At 41.0% G+C, this 20,391-nt stretch overlaps 1 protein-coding gene across 1 annotated transcript in view; it reads right to left on the bottom strand.

Annotated features, from left to right (window-relative positions):
* The window catches only part of CPNE1 (copine 1), a 41,436-nt gene that overhangs the window by 9,632 nt on the left and 11,413 nt on the right, over window positions 1-20,391 (bottom strand). Inside the window, 7 exon segments of the mRNA XM_037402730.1 lie at window positions 3,627-3,716; window positions 4,224-4,307; window positions 4,985-5,056; window positions 5,278-5,352; window positions 6,081-6,260; window positions 6,753-6,800; window positions 6,802-6,882. Of these exon segments, the coding sequence (XP_037258627.1) occupies window positions 3,627-3,716; window positions 4,224-4,307; window positions 4,985-5,056; window positions 5,278-5,352; window positions 6,081-6,260; window positions 6,753-6,800; window positions 6,802-6,882 (630 nt within the window).

Below are 20,391 nucleotides of genomic sequence, written 5' to 3'. Positions count from 1 at the left end.
AGTTTAAACATAAACGAAACAAAAAAAAACCCCAACACTTCACAGCCTAGATGTATAAATGCAAGGTCATTCATGACAAGATATGCAGCTGGGGTAATGGGAACAAGCAATTAAAAATTTGTTATCTAAGCACTTTTCGAACATACTCTTTTCTTCTGCCCAGCAATATCATCGCTTTACAAAGTAATGGCAAATTCCACAGAGCACTAAGTCTTTTTCTGCATCTTATACCAATCAGATTAGAGACAATTAATAACCAGTCACGTTTAAATCAGCATGAAAGCTTCAGAAACAGATAATGCAAGAGAGCAATGCATTTAAAAATACAAAATATGCTAACAGCTATGCCTTCGAGCAAACACAATAAGGCTTATATTATCAATAGATCCCCACAAAATCAACTATACAGAGCATTTATAACATGCAAGATACACACAACTGTAGAACACAATTCCAGAAGCAGTCAACCAAGAAACAGTTGTAAACAGCTGCTTTCTCCCCTGCTGAAATTCACATTCTACACAGATTCGAAGGCTCTCTTTTTCCATGATCTGCCTTTAGCAATCAATAAACTGATGTTAATCCAGTATAAACCACAGTGACAGCTTTTTCCTCAGGACAAAGGGACAAGATGAACCCACAGGTAACACCTGAGTAAGGATGTCTAATTCAATAGCCAGATACCTGAATTTGAGACAGTGTTCTTTTAGGACTACTTTGATTCATCAGGGATATTCCATAGGTATCAGTGGGAAACCTGTACAAAAAGTCCGGTGGATTATGGCCTAATCCAGCCACCTAAATGGGAAGCACCACGTCATCCTTCAGTCTCTTAACGGGAAAACAAGATCACCTTAGATTCTGTGCCCCACTTCTCCCTCTTTATCCATCCCAAGCCACTACCTTTCCATTCATCTCTTCTGCACGCTCCAACATGAAGCAACTCTCACCTTCCCGCCTGAACTCCACCCCACCTCTCTCAACAATGCCGACATTTCAACATCACTCAGAAGCACCTGGATTGTGTGAGGGAGGAAAACGAAGGAGGCTCTCATGCTGAACGCAGGGTGCAACCTCCTGGTGCAGGGTCTGCTTTGCACAATACACCTGAGAGCTGCAGAGAATTCAGCAGCTGCTGCCTCCATGCACCTCTTCTCCCCACCCCACTTGCTCCCATTCCCCCTCTCAGCCACTCCAATAAAACTGTATTTAGGACCAGTTTAGTTACTAGTTCACAGCAGGATATGCCTTAAAACAAACCTCTTTTTGCAAAGGTTTTCTAAAACTGGCCGAGAATCACTGTACACAGCCCAAAGAGTGGTGTTGCTTCAAACAAAATCCTAGCAATACTGCTGGACACTGTATATAGTTATTTAATGATTAATTAATCCTTCGTAAATGAACTATCCAATATACACTATAAGCCTTGGAATACAGTCAGCAGGTAAAATGCCCCTTTCATCTACAGGAGGAGCTTCCTCACAGAAAATGGATGTGCCTTTACATATATGCCATCAAGCACTTGAACTGGCAGCTTTAGTCTCAGTACCAACACCCGCAAATTTCACATTTGCTATTTCCATTTAGATAACTATGGTGGAGATATGCTACTTTCATTTGCCCCTACTGTTAATGAAACTGTCAAGAAGATTAGGCTGTGTCACAAATCAAAGCTGCTCTTAACACATAACAAGGAGAACATCACTCTGCATCACAATGAATAAAGAATTACCATTGTTAGTAGCATCATTAATTTGAACCAAAGATTGATGTTCACACATATATTCAGTACACAATCCTCACACATAGCTGGCAAAACTGATATTTAGGGGATGCATCAAAATGGCTGTTTCTACTGTGCTGCAGTACAAGTTCTCCCTTCACTGAAGACTGTTATTTCATGTAATTGTTCCTATGTAAATTTTTGGAAACCTCAAACCAGAGGTTCAAAGCAGCAAATGCCATATGAAAAATGAAACACCAGAGTAATATTATATTCTTTAGTGCTGCTAGTGAAACTCCTCCTGTGAGCCTGGATTCCCCTTTCTGACTTCCCTAACTTGTTAAATACAAGAACAGTATAATCCTTTTTTCACAGCTGTGTTGTGAAATTTAATAGATTATTTGCACATGCATTGAGAATTTTGGCTGAAACAAACTAACAGCAAAAATCTATCTTTTTAGAAGCAGGCCATTACAAAACTAATTCCAAAGGACAGAAAGCTTCTGAAAAACAAACCAACCCCTCAAAACAAACCAAACAGGGAAAAAATCCTCCCCCCCCCCCCCCCCCCCAAAAAAAAAATCCACCAACCACTACCACACTAATCTTTTTGGACTATAGCAAATGCAGCCTCATGTAACAGAATGTGTAAAACATGCCATCTCATGTCAGTTTTGACAAATAATAATATGCATCCTTTTGCCTCCTTCTTTCGAGGTTTGCTGCTCACTTGGACCAAGAGGACTTCTTTCTGACCTGAGACTGTTAATTCCCCAACAAGAAAAGCTCACGAACACTACTTAAAACACTGCTATGCATCAACAAGTGCAGTAGACCTGAACACCTATTTATAGGTTTACTTTTACGTTTTTTTTACTATTTTTATATTGTATTTATTTTATAAATTTAGTATTACTGAGGTTAACAATCTCAGTAGTTTTCAAACCCATCATGCTGCACAAAAACACATTAGCACGCATGCTTTTTGCTAAACCTTTCAGATCAAACTTCCAGCATGAGATTTCTTCACAGACAGGATGAGGCAGGAAAATTCTGCAAATGGAAGGCATTTAGGAGTTGGATAGGCAGAAAGAGGCTACAATCACATAGAACTATCTATACATTTAAATGTGTTTACATTATCAATGCATTTCTTAGAACAGAAATTAATTTGCTATCAGTTTTTCTATAAACTTATTAAAAGATGTAATTGTTCTGCTACCACCTCCATTAAGCCAGGACCAGAGAGAATTAGTCACTGCATGCAGGACCACAAGGAATCGCAGTTCTGACTCAAAAACATTAATAGATTGGAAAAGACTTGGGACAAGCCCGCCAGTCTCCTGAATGGATGAAACTGACAGATGCATTAACGTCCTCTCTTTGTCAGTATCCTAAGGCACTCAAGCTCGTACAACATAGATTAACTTCTCTGGTAATTTAGAAACAGTGCTAGAAAGCCATAATTAAAAAAAAACAAAACAAAACAAAACACAACAAAACCACAAAATAAAAAAAAACACAACCAAAAAAACACAAACCACACAAAAAAAACCACCAAACAAAGGAAAAAAAAAAACCCAACCACCACCAAAAGCCAATCTGAAACCCTGGCCAGAATAGTGAAAAAAAGAAAAAACAAACACCAAACCAATTATTACTCTTCTTATGACTAATCATTAGAAAGTATGTCACTTCTGCATTTCCTGACTTCTCAATTTGACAGTTCATAATGTTTTAATACAGACTTCAATAGACATATAATCATTTATCTGCCACACTACTATTCTAGAAAGGCAATCTAAAAATTTAAATGTGACCAGACAACCTGATAACTCATAGTTTTAACAGCAACAGAGATTGAATTACTTGTAACAACAAAGAGAATTTCTGAAGGCTGTACCTTGATAGGTTTATTAAAATCTCCGCCACAGAACATCTGCAAGGGAACACTGAATTTCCTCCAGCATGTATTTAAGTTGTTCTTAATCACCTTAAAAAAGTTACACATACAAGCACAACATCATGCAAGGGATGCAGTGTGCAAGACACTAAGAAACATAACACAAGGGTTCTGTACAGCTATCTAAGAACAGCCTCAGTCAGTTCAACCCTGACATGCATAGACAGCCAAGCAAAAGCTCTGTAAGAAATAAAAGCTTTTAAGTTCAGGGTAGATTTTAGACTTAAGTTCAAGTTAGATTTTAGAGCCAAGCTAAGCCAATCTAACAGCTCATCACCACTGAAAGGGAGAAAGGAGACTCCTGCCCTGTTCTCACTTGTTGCATGGCCAGACTCTTCACCGAGCCAGTGTAATCCAGTCACCAGGTAGCAAATAAACAATCTGCTGCCAGGATGGTGAGCAGAATCCATTTTTTAGGACACAAGACAACTTCTACTGCAAAACCAGTGCAAAGTGTGAGCAGGAGCAGGACTCCCGCTTTTTTAAGGAATAAGCCGTCTGATCTACTCAAGAAAGACATCAGCATAGAAATACTACCTCTGATCTGTACACCAGCTACCACATTCCAGCATCACTCTGCTTGTAAAACTCCAAAAATGGATCTGATTTACCTAAGAAATCCTGCAAACAAAAACCCAACGGAAGTAATCAGCTACCTATATTTTACTCAGATGAGAGAAGAGCTGGTTAATCACTACACAATAAATACTTCAAACAACGAAGTCAAACAAACTGTGCATTTGTTTTCCTCTATTTTACTTTTCTCTTTTAAACTGCTGCACTTTCTAAGTCATCAGAGTTTATTACCTCCGATTCCAAGACCGCCTCCTCAGACCATTTTGGTCACTACAAATCACGTCATTTTGCTGACTGAGCAGTGGTGTCATTAAAGCCCTGGATTGGTCTTTGGCTTAAAATAACGTCAAGGCAGCATACCTAAACATTCACCTTTTCTTCCTTAGTAACATTACAGAAAGCTCAGTTCACAGCTACAATATTCATTGGAGGAAAATATATAACTGAACTGTATTAATATACAGAATATTCCAAAGCCAAAATAATCTCCTAAAACCTAAACATGGCAGTTGAGTTTCTGATTTGACATTGTGGTTTTCAACATGAAATTATGTCTCCAGTTTACTCCATTGTAAGCAATGAAACACAGAGAGCCCTTCTTCATACATGGATTACCTAGCTTAGTTAAACATCCGCAAATAACAGAGATTCCTGGCCAAAAGGTACTAACTGTAAATATTGCAGAAGCATGCAATAGAGTTTAAAAAAAGAAAGATTAGTACCTTTTTGTCCAAGTTTTGGCCTTCCATTTCCAAGTGCACAACCCTGGTATCTTTGATCTCCTCTGCTGAAATCTGTACCACAGAAACTGGGGGTGGGGGGGTGGAGAGGAGTTAAACAGGAAACCCCACAGAGTTCACTGTTCATGAAAAAAACTGTGGTTACAAACACCTAACTTTTCTTGTAGAAATATAGCATCTGAAGATACACTGACAGAAAACCAGAAATGTTACCTGGTCCCAGACAACATATGAAAAATGAGAAACCATTTTTTCCACACAAAAACCTTATTTACCGTAACAGTCCCCTTTCCAGCTGGCTTCCCCTGCTTCAATTCCAGCGGCCAAGTGAACACAGAGCTGGAAACAACCTAAGATTAAAAGATAGGTAATATATAAATAAGAATAAAGAACTACTCCTCAGGAGCAAAATTTTCAAGCTTTCTTAAGAGATTTAAAAATATTTAAATACATTTCCAACAGCAACTGCCATCAGAGTCTGTGCTCCCTAATAGCTGAAAATTATCTTCTCTCACTATCTACAAAACAGTACCCACTATTGTGTCTCCAAACTTAACTTTACCCTCTTGGTTTTGCTACCCCCAAACAAGACGCAATAGGCATTTTCATTATAAGTAGCCAAAAAACGCTAATAAACAACAGAAACCTACTATCAAGTCTTTCTTTAGTAACATGAACCCCACTTTTCCTCTCATACCTAGCTATACAAACTCTTCCCGAAGAAATGAATACAGAATCTTGTATAGCTTTATTTCCCTAAATTTATTGTCTGATGATCACTTTGCGGAAAGGAAACTCCATCAGGGCTCCCTGCACACCATGCCTTCCTTACTCCTGTACTACTTTCAGTTTTACAAGTGCTTCCTAACTTAAAAAACTAATTGCAAACCATGGACACCATTAACCTTCCCTTTGTGACTGACAATTATTTCTGTAATTAACGCAAGCTAACCTATTTGATGTTTTCAAATTTGAATGTGTTAAAGGATTTGATAAAGCAACCTTTCACCCCATTTTTCATAATAATCCCAACACTTGCTACGACTTTGTACATCACTTAACATGCCTCTACGCATACCTGTCCCAGGGTGAACTCGATCCCTCCCAGGTAGTCATCGTCACTTAAATCAAAGCACTTGTTATCAGTATCATACACTCCGAATTTCAGCTTCTGCACTTTCTCAAAGTAGCAGTCCACAACGAGGTTCTTGCAGAAATACGGGTTTTGGCTGTTCTGGATCCTCTCTGTGCGATCTAGCTGTGCAAACACAGAAGCAAAGCCACTGGTGGTGAGCAAGAGGGGCTGCCCTCGCACTCAGCTTCTCACCCACAGCCCCTGCCCCCAGCTCACCCATGAACCCAGCCACTGCCGCCCGGCCGAGCCACAACTTGCCGGGAAAGGGAGTTGCACTGGGCAGCAAAGGGCACCACAGGGAACATTCTGGGAGTTAAGGGAAAAGAGGCTGGTGAAGCGCTGTATGCTGGAGCGCGTGCTCTGGGGTACAGGGAAGTGGACAGGCCGTATCACACCAGGGAGGCAAACAAACATCTCAACACAGCTCTGAGCAAACGTGTAAGCAACAACACCAATAAACGTCAAACCCTAGAGTTTATGAGCATGGACACTGCTTGCTGAATGCAAGCCTGGATTTGATGTATCGCACACCTGCTGGGAAAGCCGCGGGACAGAAAGGGCAAAAACCCAGCGTGTTGGCACCCGAGGGCAAAGCGGGGCCGACATCCGCCTTACCTCAACCCATAGGCCTCCACCCACCTCCTGCAGCAAGACGCAGAGGGGGATCCGACCTGGAGCCCAGGTCCCTGTCGAGGAGGCTCCGGCAAGACACCGACAGCTCCACCCTGGACACGCACCCGGCCATCTGCGGGCAGAGCACAGTGTCACCCGCCGCCCATCGCCGCTCCCGCCCCACAGGTGCTGGCGGAGGCACGGGGGGGCGGGGCCGGGGCGCCTCGCAGCGCGCCCGCAGCGCCGGGGCGGCGGGAGGCTCGGCCCCGCGGCCCGCTCGCCACCGCGCGGGCGCGCGGCCTGCGCGCCGCCGCCATGGGCCCGGCGCCGCTCCCCGCCTCTCACGCCCGCCTCTGCCTCGGGCTCTGCCCGCAGCTCCCAGCGGCGCCGGTTCCCCAGGGCCGGGGCGAAGGGCCCTTCCCTCCGCCGGGCGCGTCTCGCTGCCGCCCTGCGCTCCCCGGCGGGAAACGGGCTTTTAAACGCTGTCGCGTATCGTCGCTTCGCCGGGGCAGCGGCCGGTGACGGCAGGGCTGGCGCGCAAGGCCTGCCCGCGCCGCCGCCGCGGGGAACGGCGGCCTTACAGCCCCTGGGCCGCCCGTGCCCGGCAGGTGCTCCCGACGCGGCGCAAGAACTGCAGAAGCGCCCCAGCCTGCAAGACCTCCCTCCCCGCCAGCCTGACACGATCGCCCACGGCAGCTACCGAGCCCGGCAGCTGCGGTGCTGCCTTCAGGAAAAAACGGTAGCGAGCCTGTCACAAGGGGACAGCTAAGCTTTGTTGGACACCAAGGTGCAGACACTTCTGTTCCAGGAACAGCTACAATGCTCAGAATTGAATTTAGAAGATAAGCCTCCAGGTATCAGAACGCTCGAGAGACTGGACAGCTGCAGAGCTCCAACAACTACTTTAAACATGGCTATTTGATGGAGAAGCTCTCTCAGGAGCTCAGAAAGCAGGGAAGCAATTGTTTGGTCTTTCCAGTATCCAAGTAGCTACACTGCTTTCTTATACTTACAGGGTGTAAACACTTATCTCAATGAAGAGATGAGCTTTTATTAGACAACATTTAGTCCCTTAGACCTCCCAGTGCAATCTATCCCAGACAGACGTTAACGATGTCACTTAATAAGCTACTGCATGGCACTCAGATACTCCAGTGATGGTGGCAGGGCAAAACCGGTGCTCAGCAATAATTAGCAAAGCTTTAGGCAAAGAGGATCATAGGTCAGCTTTCTACCAAGGTCGTCATCATAATCTGCTTTAATGCCAGCACTTTCAAAGATGCAAGTTTGAAGTAGTCAGGTCAACTGTTCAAACTACGAGTTAGAGCCATCCATCTTCAGCTTCAAGTTGCCTTCAACCCCAGAAGAAACCACTGCCTTTAATACATACATTTCTCCTAAAATCACAAGTCACAGGTATCAGGTTTTTTCCTTTACCTACACATAGTATTCTACCAGACCAGCTTACATCAGTCTCTCATCTGCACGATCTGCAGTTCTACAGACAACCATTCACATTTGTATGACAAGACAGAAGAGACCAGGACAGCCAGCCTTGGCTCCTGTGCCAACACTTCTGTTTTTCTCTACTGCAACAGGGACTTCTGTACCAAGAAGAGACAGAACCAGGAGCCACCTTTCCTCCCCAATAGAACACAGGACCAGGAAGAGTAAAGTTAACCTCAAATAAACTGCTCCTTGTAAGCTTTAGCATCCCCAACGAGCAGCAATCCCTTTCTGGGAGGAAACCATTACTACAGGTCTCAAGCTGCAGGCAGGACAAGTCTGTACATATTGGTGTCTTTGTAACATGCAATAAATAAGGAAAAGTTAAAAGTTTGAGATTGGAACTGTTAAACCACACAACAAAGCCAGGAAGTGAAATGACCCAAGCCCTCAAACCTGAGGACCTCCCATCTACTATCAAAATCTCTTCCCCAGATCAGTAACAATGAAATCATGGTAATACTCAACTGTTTCAAGGATTTATCTTTCAATACACTAATACCCTGAAGGGTGTCTCACCCTACTGTTTTGGATTTAGTAATGGCATAGAACTTCCCTTTAAACACAGCCCAGGTATTCTCCTGAACTCCTGGCAAGTTACAAACCACAAAGGACCCTTTCCCACTACATCCTCCTGCTGCACCCAGAGATCAAAGGGCACCAGCTGATGCATGTCACAGCCAGGCTGGCAGTGTAGAGCAGCAGAGCAGAAACTGTTCTTCTAACAGGCTGTACTCCCTCCTCACCAACTCGTGGGATAACAAGAAAGCAGGTTTAACAACTATAGATGGAACCCTTATAGAAAAAAGAGGGATAGCTCCTTAACAGATTCAGATTTTAAAAATTCACATTTAATCTGAAAACATCATGTTCAACCTCAGCCAGCAATTGTTTATATATTGCTGCCTACAGACATTCTTGAAGAGCCCACACAAAGTTTTTTTTCACTTCACAGCTTTCCAAATACGCTGTATGTTCTCCAGTTTCAATCAATTCCTTGAATATTAGCAGCAGAAACTCTTGATCATAGACTAGTCTAGGTATCCCAGCAGCAAGAGCAAGGAGTAGGTGGTCTGTTAAGACACAATATCCATTTCCGTAAAGCCTGAAGATCTGCTCAACCTATAGGTAAACACCTTAACCCAGTTACCCTGCTTGTGCAGTAAGTGGGAGAAGCACGAATCTCTTGAAACCTGCCTGCATCAGAAAAGCTTAAGAAAATCAACTGCTTAATAATATTTTCACTCCAAACACACACATTCAAAAAAACTGAATGGAAAAAAAAAAAAAAGGAGTTTCTCAGCAATTAGGAAAACTAGGCCCAACTTCAGCTACCAGCTGTTTCTAAACAGGATTTAGAAATGATGAGCACTGGCTCAAATACTCTTTTCCTCCCTAAAGCAAGAATTCTTTTTTTTTAATTAAAGGAATTTTTTTTTAATTAAAGGATTTCACTTTCATTCTTCATAGTAAATGAAATTTTACTATAGCATTTCTCTTCCTATTAAAAAAAAAAAAGAGTAATTGTTTATGTGAAATGTATCAGTTGACTTTCATCTGCACCTCTCTCCACAAAGGCTCTGTTCACTTCCTTCGGCAGGAGTGACAGTCCTGCAAGCTTTGAAAATGCCAGCAGTTGGCACCTGTACTTAGAACAACCCCATGCCTAATACAATGTCTCATCCTGTTTCTCTTTAAGCAGAAGCCTGCAATGCTTTCTCTTTTCTCTTAAGATTCTGTGTTCTGAGCTTTCACACAACCCTGCAGCATCTTCTTGGTATTTCATCACTTTAAGTTTCCAAGCTGACACATGCCAGCTTACTCCCAACCACTGCACCATCAAGTATGGTTTTGAATACCACCAACCAAGCAGTAATGCTTCATCACTTACCAGAGCTGTGTAAAAGACACATGATGAGAAAAAGGTTTTAGTGGTTACTGTGCTCAAGCAGTGCACAAAGGCTCTGATCCCAGGCTATGATTACAGTTTTGTGTAATTAAACTGAAATAACTTGGGGCTTTATTATTTTCATAAGAGCCTTCCTTTTTTCCCTGGCATGCACTCAAAAGAACACCAATCTCACTCAGCTTGCAGATTTGAGTCAACATTTCAAAACCAAGTTTCACATTGTTTCACTGAGTTTTTGTAGAGCATACTTATATTTATATCCATTCATACACATAAATTTATCTTAGACTTGCAACAATTAATCTTTACTGTGACAAAGTATTATTTATACTTGTTATGTAACATTCAAATTTTTCTATTTTCCAACAGTTCCAGAAACTCTAAAGATCATTGATTTCTTATTCTCTCCCTCACAACCACTCTTGACATCCATTATTTGGAACTTCTGGTTTACAGAAGACACTGGCTATTTCCAAAGCAAAACCAGCAACTAAAGCAAACTGCTTTCTATAAAGGTATGAAAACACATTCAGTTTATAAAGGATTTGTTATAGACTGAACCTTAACAGCTTGCAAGGACTACAATTTAACACACAATCTCCCCAATCTACTCACCTCTGGCAGATTAAGTTACAGCATGGTCTGGAAGTCACAAAACTATTCTAAAGCAGAATTTCCGTTTGCCAAGTAGAAAAACTCCCAACTGTAATAATAAATTCAAACTATTTAAAATGCATAAAACAGAGCCACTGGGTGCATCCCAGCGTAGTGGGTTCAAGAGAAAAGGCAACATACCAAAGCCACTGGGTAAGTTCTGTTGTTAGAAACAGCCTGTAAAATCGTAACTGATGTTATGTTATACCCCCACGATCTGCAACTTATATTGACAGTAGCCTCACACATCTGACCCAAAGCTCTCGCAACACTGGGGTCTCACTTTTGAGAGTCATCACCTGTGATGTTTCACCTTGAGCTGAATTCTGCACATTCCTTTTGCAAGGGAAGAGTTTCCAACACTCAGCTTCAGATCCATCAGGACCTACATATTTTGCCTAGAACTGCACATGACAGAACATGACAGTTTGAGGAAAAATAATACATCACCCATGTTATCCCTATGAACGCTAGAGCAAAATACTATCCACAGAGGTCTGTGAGATCCTGAGTGCATGCTTCAGAGAAGTCTTTCACTGCTCAACCAGATGTCACTCCCAGTTATTCAAGCAAAAGACAGAATGGCTCCAGACTAAGTCCGCTTTAAGAAGTGCTGAGACAACTAAACTGATGTCCAGCTTAAAAAGTCAAAATTATTTCTGCTATGCATACCACTTCTTCCCTGTACAGAAGATCATAGAGTCCAATAGTTTTGTAATACACATGGAAAGATAAATCTTGTATTTCCAAAGTTGTTCTACACAGAACTGGAAGCGCACCAGTAAAGAAGTTGGTCCTAAATAATCAAACCAAGACCAAAAAAATGCTGCATTCTAGGAAAATCACATAGGAGATCCATGTTACATATTCGTAAGAACTACCTTCTTAAGTTTTATATAAGCATTTCAGAAGTTCCAACACTTCTCGCATTTTCTACAAAAAAATCAATTTCCTTTCATACAGAACATTCACCAATATAAACAAAACCAACTCTACAGAGAAGTCTGATATTAATTTATAAATATTCTTCAGTGATTCAGCTTAACCAAAGCTTAAAAGCAAATCAGATGTAGAGAAGAAAATACTGTCCACCTAGGCTTGAAGAAAGCTCCAGAACAAGAGTGCTAAAAGATTCAAACAGTCGCAATTCAGAGCTTTGGAGGGTCTTTTGGGGGGGGCATTTCCCCAAAATGCCACATATAAGTGTCTGAAGCATAAACCAGCTCCTCTGTACTTATACCTCTGCAGTAGGAATGCCACCATTTAGTTGACTAAAGATCAAGTGTCGGACTCCATAAGGTGAGAATTACTGAATTACAACATTTGTTTTTATAGGCTTCCATACTGCAGTAAGCCTGAAAGCCAGAGGGTCCCCTTTCCCTTTAGGCTGGGGAGGACAGGACGAAGGGCAGCACAGTACGAGAATGGAGGCTGTGACTCAGAGCACCCCAGTATGGCAGATCATGGAACCCATGGAGTCACCCAGAAGACAGGAAAACTCTATCAACTTCATGGCATCAAACACCAGCAGCAGTATTTTTAGTAGTGCCAGGAGTTACGTTTTCTGGAGAGAAAATGTCAGCATTATTGCAGTATCCAGTTTGTGGGTCAGCCTGGTTTCACTGCTCCATGTAAGACAGAATATAAGCAAGGATTCAGCACAAGAAAACCTGCAATTTGTTCCTAATCACACTAATAAATTCTCATCAACCACATCACTCTACAGGATACCCAACATGCTATATTTCAGTGTACACCAAATATCACACATTAAGAACTTGGTTAACTCAAGCTCGAGGCTTTAATACATGTGCTTAAGGACAGATGATTTCCAATGAGCTTATTTTGTACCAGATTAATTACAGCTTCTGTCTTACATGCTGCTTACAAACAACACAAATGCCATCGATCCTGCCAGCAGTATGTACCAACTGAAATTTTCACCATCTTGGCCTTATGTTACCGAACAATTCAAGAAATATATCCAACACATCTAACAGACCATCCCAGTTAATGAATCTTTCACTTCCCAACAACCTAACACAGTCCCCTCCTTGTCCATTGCTTAGTTTAATCCCACATCTTGCAGTTATCACCCTACTTCAAGAAGGAAGTTTCTGCTGTGATCCCTGAATATGCAGACCATCAGAAGCAATGCTTTCTCTAATTACTAGCTCAATTTTCAGGGGGCAGCCTGTTACATTTCAGGTTTTGATATTATAAAGGTGATGCTGGTGCCAAGGCAGCATCAGCATCACTTTCTAAATGGATCATCAAAATAAAAATTCTCATGTGATCCTACTTTCCTGAACTCCAAAAGGCTCTTAAAAAAAACCCCAACCATAAAACTAGGTTTTATCACTAGATGAACTAAAGAGCATCTTAATTTTAAGACGAGATTACGAGAATTTCACAAGAAAGACCACAGTCCACAAAAATTATTAGTAAATACAGCCTCCTTCCAGCATACCAGCTCTTCCATGAGCCACAAAGCCTCATCCCACAGCCCAGAAGCTCTGCAGGGAATATCAACGGCTACAATTTTTTCTACCATTTTATTATTCCTGGGCATTTGGAGCAGGGATGCTTAAGACCAGCATTACTACAGGCAGATAATAAATCAGTATTCTCTACACCATGTTCTAAAGTTATCTGTCATCATACATTTTGATGGATGAATCAAAACTTTGCGGGAAAGGGGGTTAATTAACTGTTCTTAAAAATTTGACATAAGACACAAAACAAAAGGCATCTCCTAACTGATAAATGAGAATCAGAATACTGAATACTATTAAGAACACCTTTCTAACCAAACTGCTTTGGAAGCTTGATTAATCCTGGTAAGGCGTGTCCATGTTCCATCAGACAGCCTTAATTTCAGGGACAAGAACTCCCAGGGACTCCAAACCACGACCAGCCACCAGCCCAGACACACCTTTCCAAGCTCTGAACATGACTACAAGCTTTATACAAAGGGGTTATCGACTATTGTGCACCTAAGGCACTACTGAATATGCATGGAAGTTATGGCCTAGCTCTACTCACAGAGTTGTCTGTCTCCACATGAACCCTGAAGCTCCAGTATCACAAGAATTTGCAGGTTTTGTATCTGAAGTCAGCCCATGGGTACAAAAGCTGAGCATGCACTGTGGCAACCTGACCTCCAAGACACTCACAGAAACCAACTAAGAACACGAAGCTACCGTTTATGGTTAATTAAAAAAAAACAAGTTTAGGACAGTTAAAAAACCCCACTGAAATAAAGCACAAAAATTATAAATGAGATTGTGATTTCAGGCAGAAAATGCTAACATGAATTTCAGTCATTTCATCGTATTTACTGTAGCTTCCCCCCTGCCCACGATGAACAAGAGCCAAGTCCCAACTCTAGGGAAACACTACCTTCACTTTTACACTGTTCAACATTCACCTTTAACTTACGCATCACTAATATCCCCCCTTAATCACAACCACCAAGCTCAAAGAAAGGCCTGTGCATGCCTCTACTATACATATATATATATATATATATTCTTCACTTTTCTGAGAAATAAGTGAACAAACTGATAGGTCAATGTTGATTTAATTTCAAATATTAGTTTGTAATTTATTAAATTACAATTAGGTTCAAAATAGCAATTGAACTTAAACAAAACCTAAGTTACCTTTTCAAGCTCTTCATACAAAAGAAAATGTGTTTCAAAGTTTTTCACATCATTTAGTAGCAGAATAAAAAAAAAAACCAAACAGTTCCTTGAACAACTAAAAGCAGCTTGGGAGCTTTGGAGTCAATTATTCATTTGGCTTAAGTCAAAACAGTAACTGCAGTTCTAGAAGTGGTCACTCATCTCACAAAGTAAAATTTTTTCATTCCTTTCCTATTTTAATTCAGCTGCTTCCCCCACCCCGCATGATTCTCAAGTATTTTATTACTGAAACATAAAGAACTTAATTGAAAAACAGACATAAAAGTTCAACCACACTGAACTTTGTAACAACCCAAAACACACCATTTTACATTGTAAATCATCTTTGCCTTTCTCAAGTAAGGCCTCACTTTTCCTTAAAACTCTGGAGCTCTTCCCATCTTGGGCACAAACAGCTAAACATTCTGTCCTATGCCTCAGAAACTCTGCTGCCTATGGCTCAGTCCTCCACTTCTCAGTCTGAACTCCTTAACAGAGACTGAACACTACACCATATTCCTCCTCTTTGGTTCTTCTACTACACTGCAGCTTCACCTGCAAGTACCTCAACATACCACTCCTTATTTACACACACCTACAATTTTTGCAGCAACATCTTGGCGCTAATTCTGCTGATCCCTTTTGCAACCTCTACCCTGCCCAATGGCTGGAAATCTAAACCATCTTGTACCTACTGCAGAGCCTTCGTGATTTTACCCATTCCCCCAGACACAGCCATGACATTACACAGGTGACCAAGGCAGAAACTTATTAAGGCCCATCTGTCTAGACCAGTATACACTGTATGAACACCATGAGTTCAGGAGTCAACTTTAAAAAGATATGTGCCAGCAACACATTTTACCAATCTTTGCTGTTTTATCAAATGCACATTACACAAGAATTTTGCTGACTACATAGCACCAATAGACACGTAATGAAAAGTTTGCCATACTTCTTGTTTGCCTTGCACTGCTAAATGATCACCAAAAAAAACGCTGAGACACCCCAGATGGTTTCCTTTGTTCTCAGTTGCCCTGGAGTTACTACTGCACAGTGACAACTCTTGCCTAAAAAAAAACACGAGTAAGCAGAAGCAGCCTTTTAAGTTCCCATGCATTACAGAATCACACTATCTCTCACATTCTATAATTCAGGCTTTCTTCTTGGTGGATTTTAATCTTGAATCTAGCTCCTCATGAAACATGATCCTGAAAAAAATGCCCTAATATTCCTTCTGCAGTACTCACAAGAAATTGATTTGATTTATTCATTGCAAGTTCAGCCCTCCTTATGCCAGTGCTGTCTGTCAGTTATTTTCTCCTTTTGAGTATTTGCTTCTTTTTAAGAGATTCACACCCCCATAATACTTTTCTGCCACTTAATTATTACCACCTGCAGTACGAACATCTTCACTTTTCCATCCTAAACTGTTGCAGAATGATGCTTCAAAAAAGAAAAACATATTAAAAAAGCCACCACCACAAAACCCTGACATCAAGGTAGCAGAACAAAGGAAAGGATAGGGCAAGGGATTTTAAAAGCTCTTTTTTCCTCTCCCCTACCCAGACTAACAGAAGTATTTAAAGGCCACAAAACACCACACTGACCTCATGCCCCTTTCCTGTTCTCCTCCAGATCCAACTTCTGCTGCCAGGGTACCTTTCCAAAAGCACAAACCCATTGCTACAACAGATTCAAGCTATTCTGCTTGTCTCAGCACCAAGTGGGCCAAAATAACCAATCTCCCTGCATTAAGGGAGAAGAGATTCCACAACTGCAAACGTATTTTTGAGTGCTTCTTCCGTGTCTGCTATCCACAGTATATGTACTGCAATACTTTTCAACATATACCCTTTAAAAGCCTGTTGTCATTAATTTTGACTTTGCTACAAAAGTATTCCACACCCTTTAGAAAATATGCCTCTGCAAGTTCAGAATCTGGAAAAACACTATAACCCAATACTGGTAAGCCTCAGATACTCCCACAGTACGCATCTTTATTTTCTCAAAGTCAAATTAACAGTTCCAACACATTTTTAATAAACATGACAAAACAAAGTCAGAGAGAAGTTCTCTGTGCAAAAACCCCTCTGTTGAAAAACCCCGAGTAAATTCAACAGCCATAAAAGCATGAATTGAATTACATTTACTCTAAATAGAGAGACTTGGAGTTATCACCATTAGGTGGAACCTGGAAACTGGTTACAAATTGTACCTTCTCTGTTCAGCACTGCGCTATCTGCAAAGTAAGCGAATAGCTGAGTAACTGTGACAGGCAGCAGTCAGGACCAAGCATTAGACAGGCTCAGCACCTTACCAGTCTGTTGATGACAGATTCTTCACCAACAGGGCTTTTATGTGTACCTAATGCAGTAGCAGAGGGATCTGAAGACCACAAAAGGATTAAAACATTATCTGGTTTTGTTACACATGTAAGTGACCTTGGGAGTGTGGGCTGCTCAAAAACATTCAAAACAACAGGTTCTTACCACCTTTTCAAGACTAAACAAGATTGAGAGGAAGGTTATATACTATACCACCATACCATGGCTGGTGCAAAACTCTGATACAGGGATTCCTGTCACCTTTCACACTAACAGAATTAAATGATGATACTACGGTCATATTCAGCCAAGTCACTGCACTGAAACCAGCTGATATTTCATAGAGACAGAACATTATCCGCAGGCTCATATTAGGATTTTTATTACATTGCTTTATTGTCGTTTTTCTTTAAACCAAAGCATTATTGGTTTCAGAAAACTTACTCTTGTTTCTGCTTGAAGTTATTTTTACAGGCACAACTAAGGATAAATTTTAACATTAAAAGTAGCACAAGCCACCCCGCAGAAGGAAAACACTCTCCTTTCTGCTCCTGGAGAAATCAGGGTAGCCAAGTACTACCTTCTCATTCAAAGAAACAGCATGACATACTGCTTGCACTGCAAGGAAGAAATGCCATTTGCATTATCGCCTTAACAAAACTATGGTGTCAGTTACCCAAAAGGAGTGGTAAATGTCCAGATGACAAAAGGCCTTAAAAAAATCCAGGACATTTGAGCAGTATGTCATGGTGGTGTGTACATAATTTTTCAGATGTATTTGAAAAGTTTTTTTCTTTAAGAAATGCATCCAGCTTACTCAAAATGTTTTCATACGCATACAGGGGTTATCACTGACTTAAGTGACAACCACCAGTTGTCTTTAAAAACCTTAACACAGACTTGACCATAGAAAGCAACTTTGATTTACAAGGTAAGAATACAAAATAATGTGCAGGGCTCACGTTTAACAGCAAATCATTTAGATCAATTACATCTCATACATTCCATTATTAACAACTGAATTTAAATTTCAGATTAATTTAGGAATTTAACTCACTGTTTTATTCTGCTCTTTTTCATACAAGCTCAACACTGAAGTCTCTGAACCACAAACATTCCTCATTAGATGAGGATATCCCTTGGTTGTTTTTAGTAAAGCTGAAGAGTGAAAGTTTGGCCTCAGAACCTTTCAACCTCAACCCTATGCCACTTCACTGAGGTTAATACTGACGTGCCTTTAACATGAGGATGAAAACACTCTCCCACTGGCTTACTAGTTATTCAGAAACAAATGAGCTATACACCACCCTGCATACACACCTCTTAAAAGCACTCAAGTCCACTGATGAAGAGAGCTCTAAGTGCTATAAAACTCATTCCATTTATCCATGAGACCGGACCTATAACACAAGACTGGCTCTGCAGCAATGCTGGAATGTAGTGGGGTAATCCTAAGCAAGTGAATTTGTAATATTTAACTTGCCTCCCCTCCTTAGAGAAGGGGGCTTCCCCTACCTTCAGTCAATGAACTACCAGTGCCTAGTTTTACTTTAATTACCCTCTTTGCTTTTGTAGCTGGTTGCATTAGTGTTCCTCAAGAACACAGGATTTAGAAATACTGCCCTTTTATTAGAAACATTTGGCTAATAATGAAATAGCAACCATAATTTTCACTTTTAAGCTGAGCTTCCTGTTCAAACAAGCAAGGACTTCACATTCCATATCCATCCTCCTGTCAAAACAAGCAGCAATGCTTTGGTTATATCGCTGAAAACAAAAGTCTTGTAAAAAGCTTGCATTATGGAGCATCACCACAGCAAGGTAGCTAAGCAAACAGATGCTACACAGAGGTTTGAAATCTTAGTGACAGCGGTCCTGTGAATTTTATCATAAAAACCAAAGTTACCTAAAAGAAATTATTGAAGTTGTTTAGGTTCCGACTATGTTACTGTTTTCCTCTGCAAATCTGAGCGACTAGACAGCATTTCAAAGCTTCCTACTGTCACACAGAGCAATGCTACATCGACATAGTCACATTTAATGGGAAATGGTTGAAATTAAACTATTTGTTCAAAACTATGAAATAGACGGAAGTTCCACTGACCCTCAGGTGATCAGAAATCTGGGCAATACCATTCTACTGATTCTTTGGTTAACAATACTATACCTACAATATGAAGACATATAAAAGTCACCAGCGTTGCAGAAGCAGCAACTGGTCCGAAAAGCCAGGCTACGCCAACCAAGAGAGTTTTAGGCAGCATCAAGTCCTGGTTTCCCTGTGCAAGCCTTCCAAGTCCTAAATTTTCAGTTCTCAACTTTACAGGGGGTTTTATTCTCTAACCACGCACTGTAAAAGCAATCCCCACTCTAACATGAAGTTACCCTGGCTGTGATCTGTTATCAACTGAATAAGGAACTACAGTCTAGTTCACTGGTAACTCACAACAGAAGAGCACCCTAAAGTTGGGGGGAAAAAATGAAGCTGGTGTAAGAATAGTAAATACTGAGTTACAAAATTAACTTTGTGGAAATTGGACCCATTAAAAATATATTCACCATTTCCGAAAGCTTACTTTAATATATCAGGGAAGCACCTAGTAAGACCATTTGAATTTAAGGCTACAGACATGCGAGCATACAAGAGAGAAACAGTCACAAAGGAGCAAGCTTTAACTCTGCAGAAGCAGAAAAGGAACTCGGGTCAGTATTCATCAGGTTGTTTCTCTCCTAAGCTGCCATGCTATGAATACATACATAAGAAGAATAATAACAAGGGAAGCTGCACAGGAGTGAGCGTCAGCAAGTCAAAAGTCACAGCTAAACCATCCAACACCACATTCAGTCTGCAGCTATGGACAAGGAACACTTTTAGGGTTGCTCTCTTACATATGGTATTTATACCCACAAGTGAAGAGCATCCCGGTCAAGAAGCTGGAAAGCACACCCTACACAAACACCCCCCAAACATTTCATGTAGTAACAAAGCTCCAAGAAAATTACTGACAAAGTCATCTGTATAGAAAACAAGCTGCAGTATACCTACCTGATCATAAGATAGGGAAAGAGTAGTAGAGTTCAGTACGCAGCCACAAACCTTAAGCTGAATGCATACTACCAACCAACAGATTTAATTCCATGGGAAAGCCCTATCTTTCAACTACAATCACATTCTCACTGCCAAAAACAGATGGGAAAAGAACCCCTTGAAGTTACTCCTCCTGAAAAAGCATTTAACCATGAGTTTCACTTCCACCAGGACGAAGAGTCATTTGTTCTGTACACAAACTCTAGCTCTGTTTTCCCAAAACCATGAAAGAACATACAGTCACAGAACAGAAGGAAGCATCAGCAAACCTGCAAAAGGGCACACATGAGCAAACATATTTGATACCACTGCTTCCAGGCCCAAGGCACTGTTTCTGAAAAACCTTTTAAAGCAACAGAATTCAGCATCTTTTTTCTTCTTAAAGACCTGCACAATATCTACAGAAGCAAACTGACATAAAACTGATCTGTGTATGTCTCTAGCTTCAACTTAAATGTCTCCTAATATACCA

The sequence above is a fragment of the Falco rusticolus genome, chromosome 10, assembly GCF_015220075.1.
Source record: "Falco rusticolus isolate bFalRus1 chromosome 10, bFalRus1.pri, whole genome shotgun sequence".
Taxonomy (NCBI): Eukaryota; Metazoa; Chordata; class Aves; order Falconiformes; family Falconidae; genus Falco; species Falco rusticolus.
This window is presented reverse-complemented; position numbering and strand designations above follow the sequence as displayed.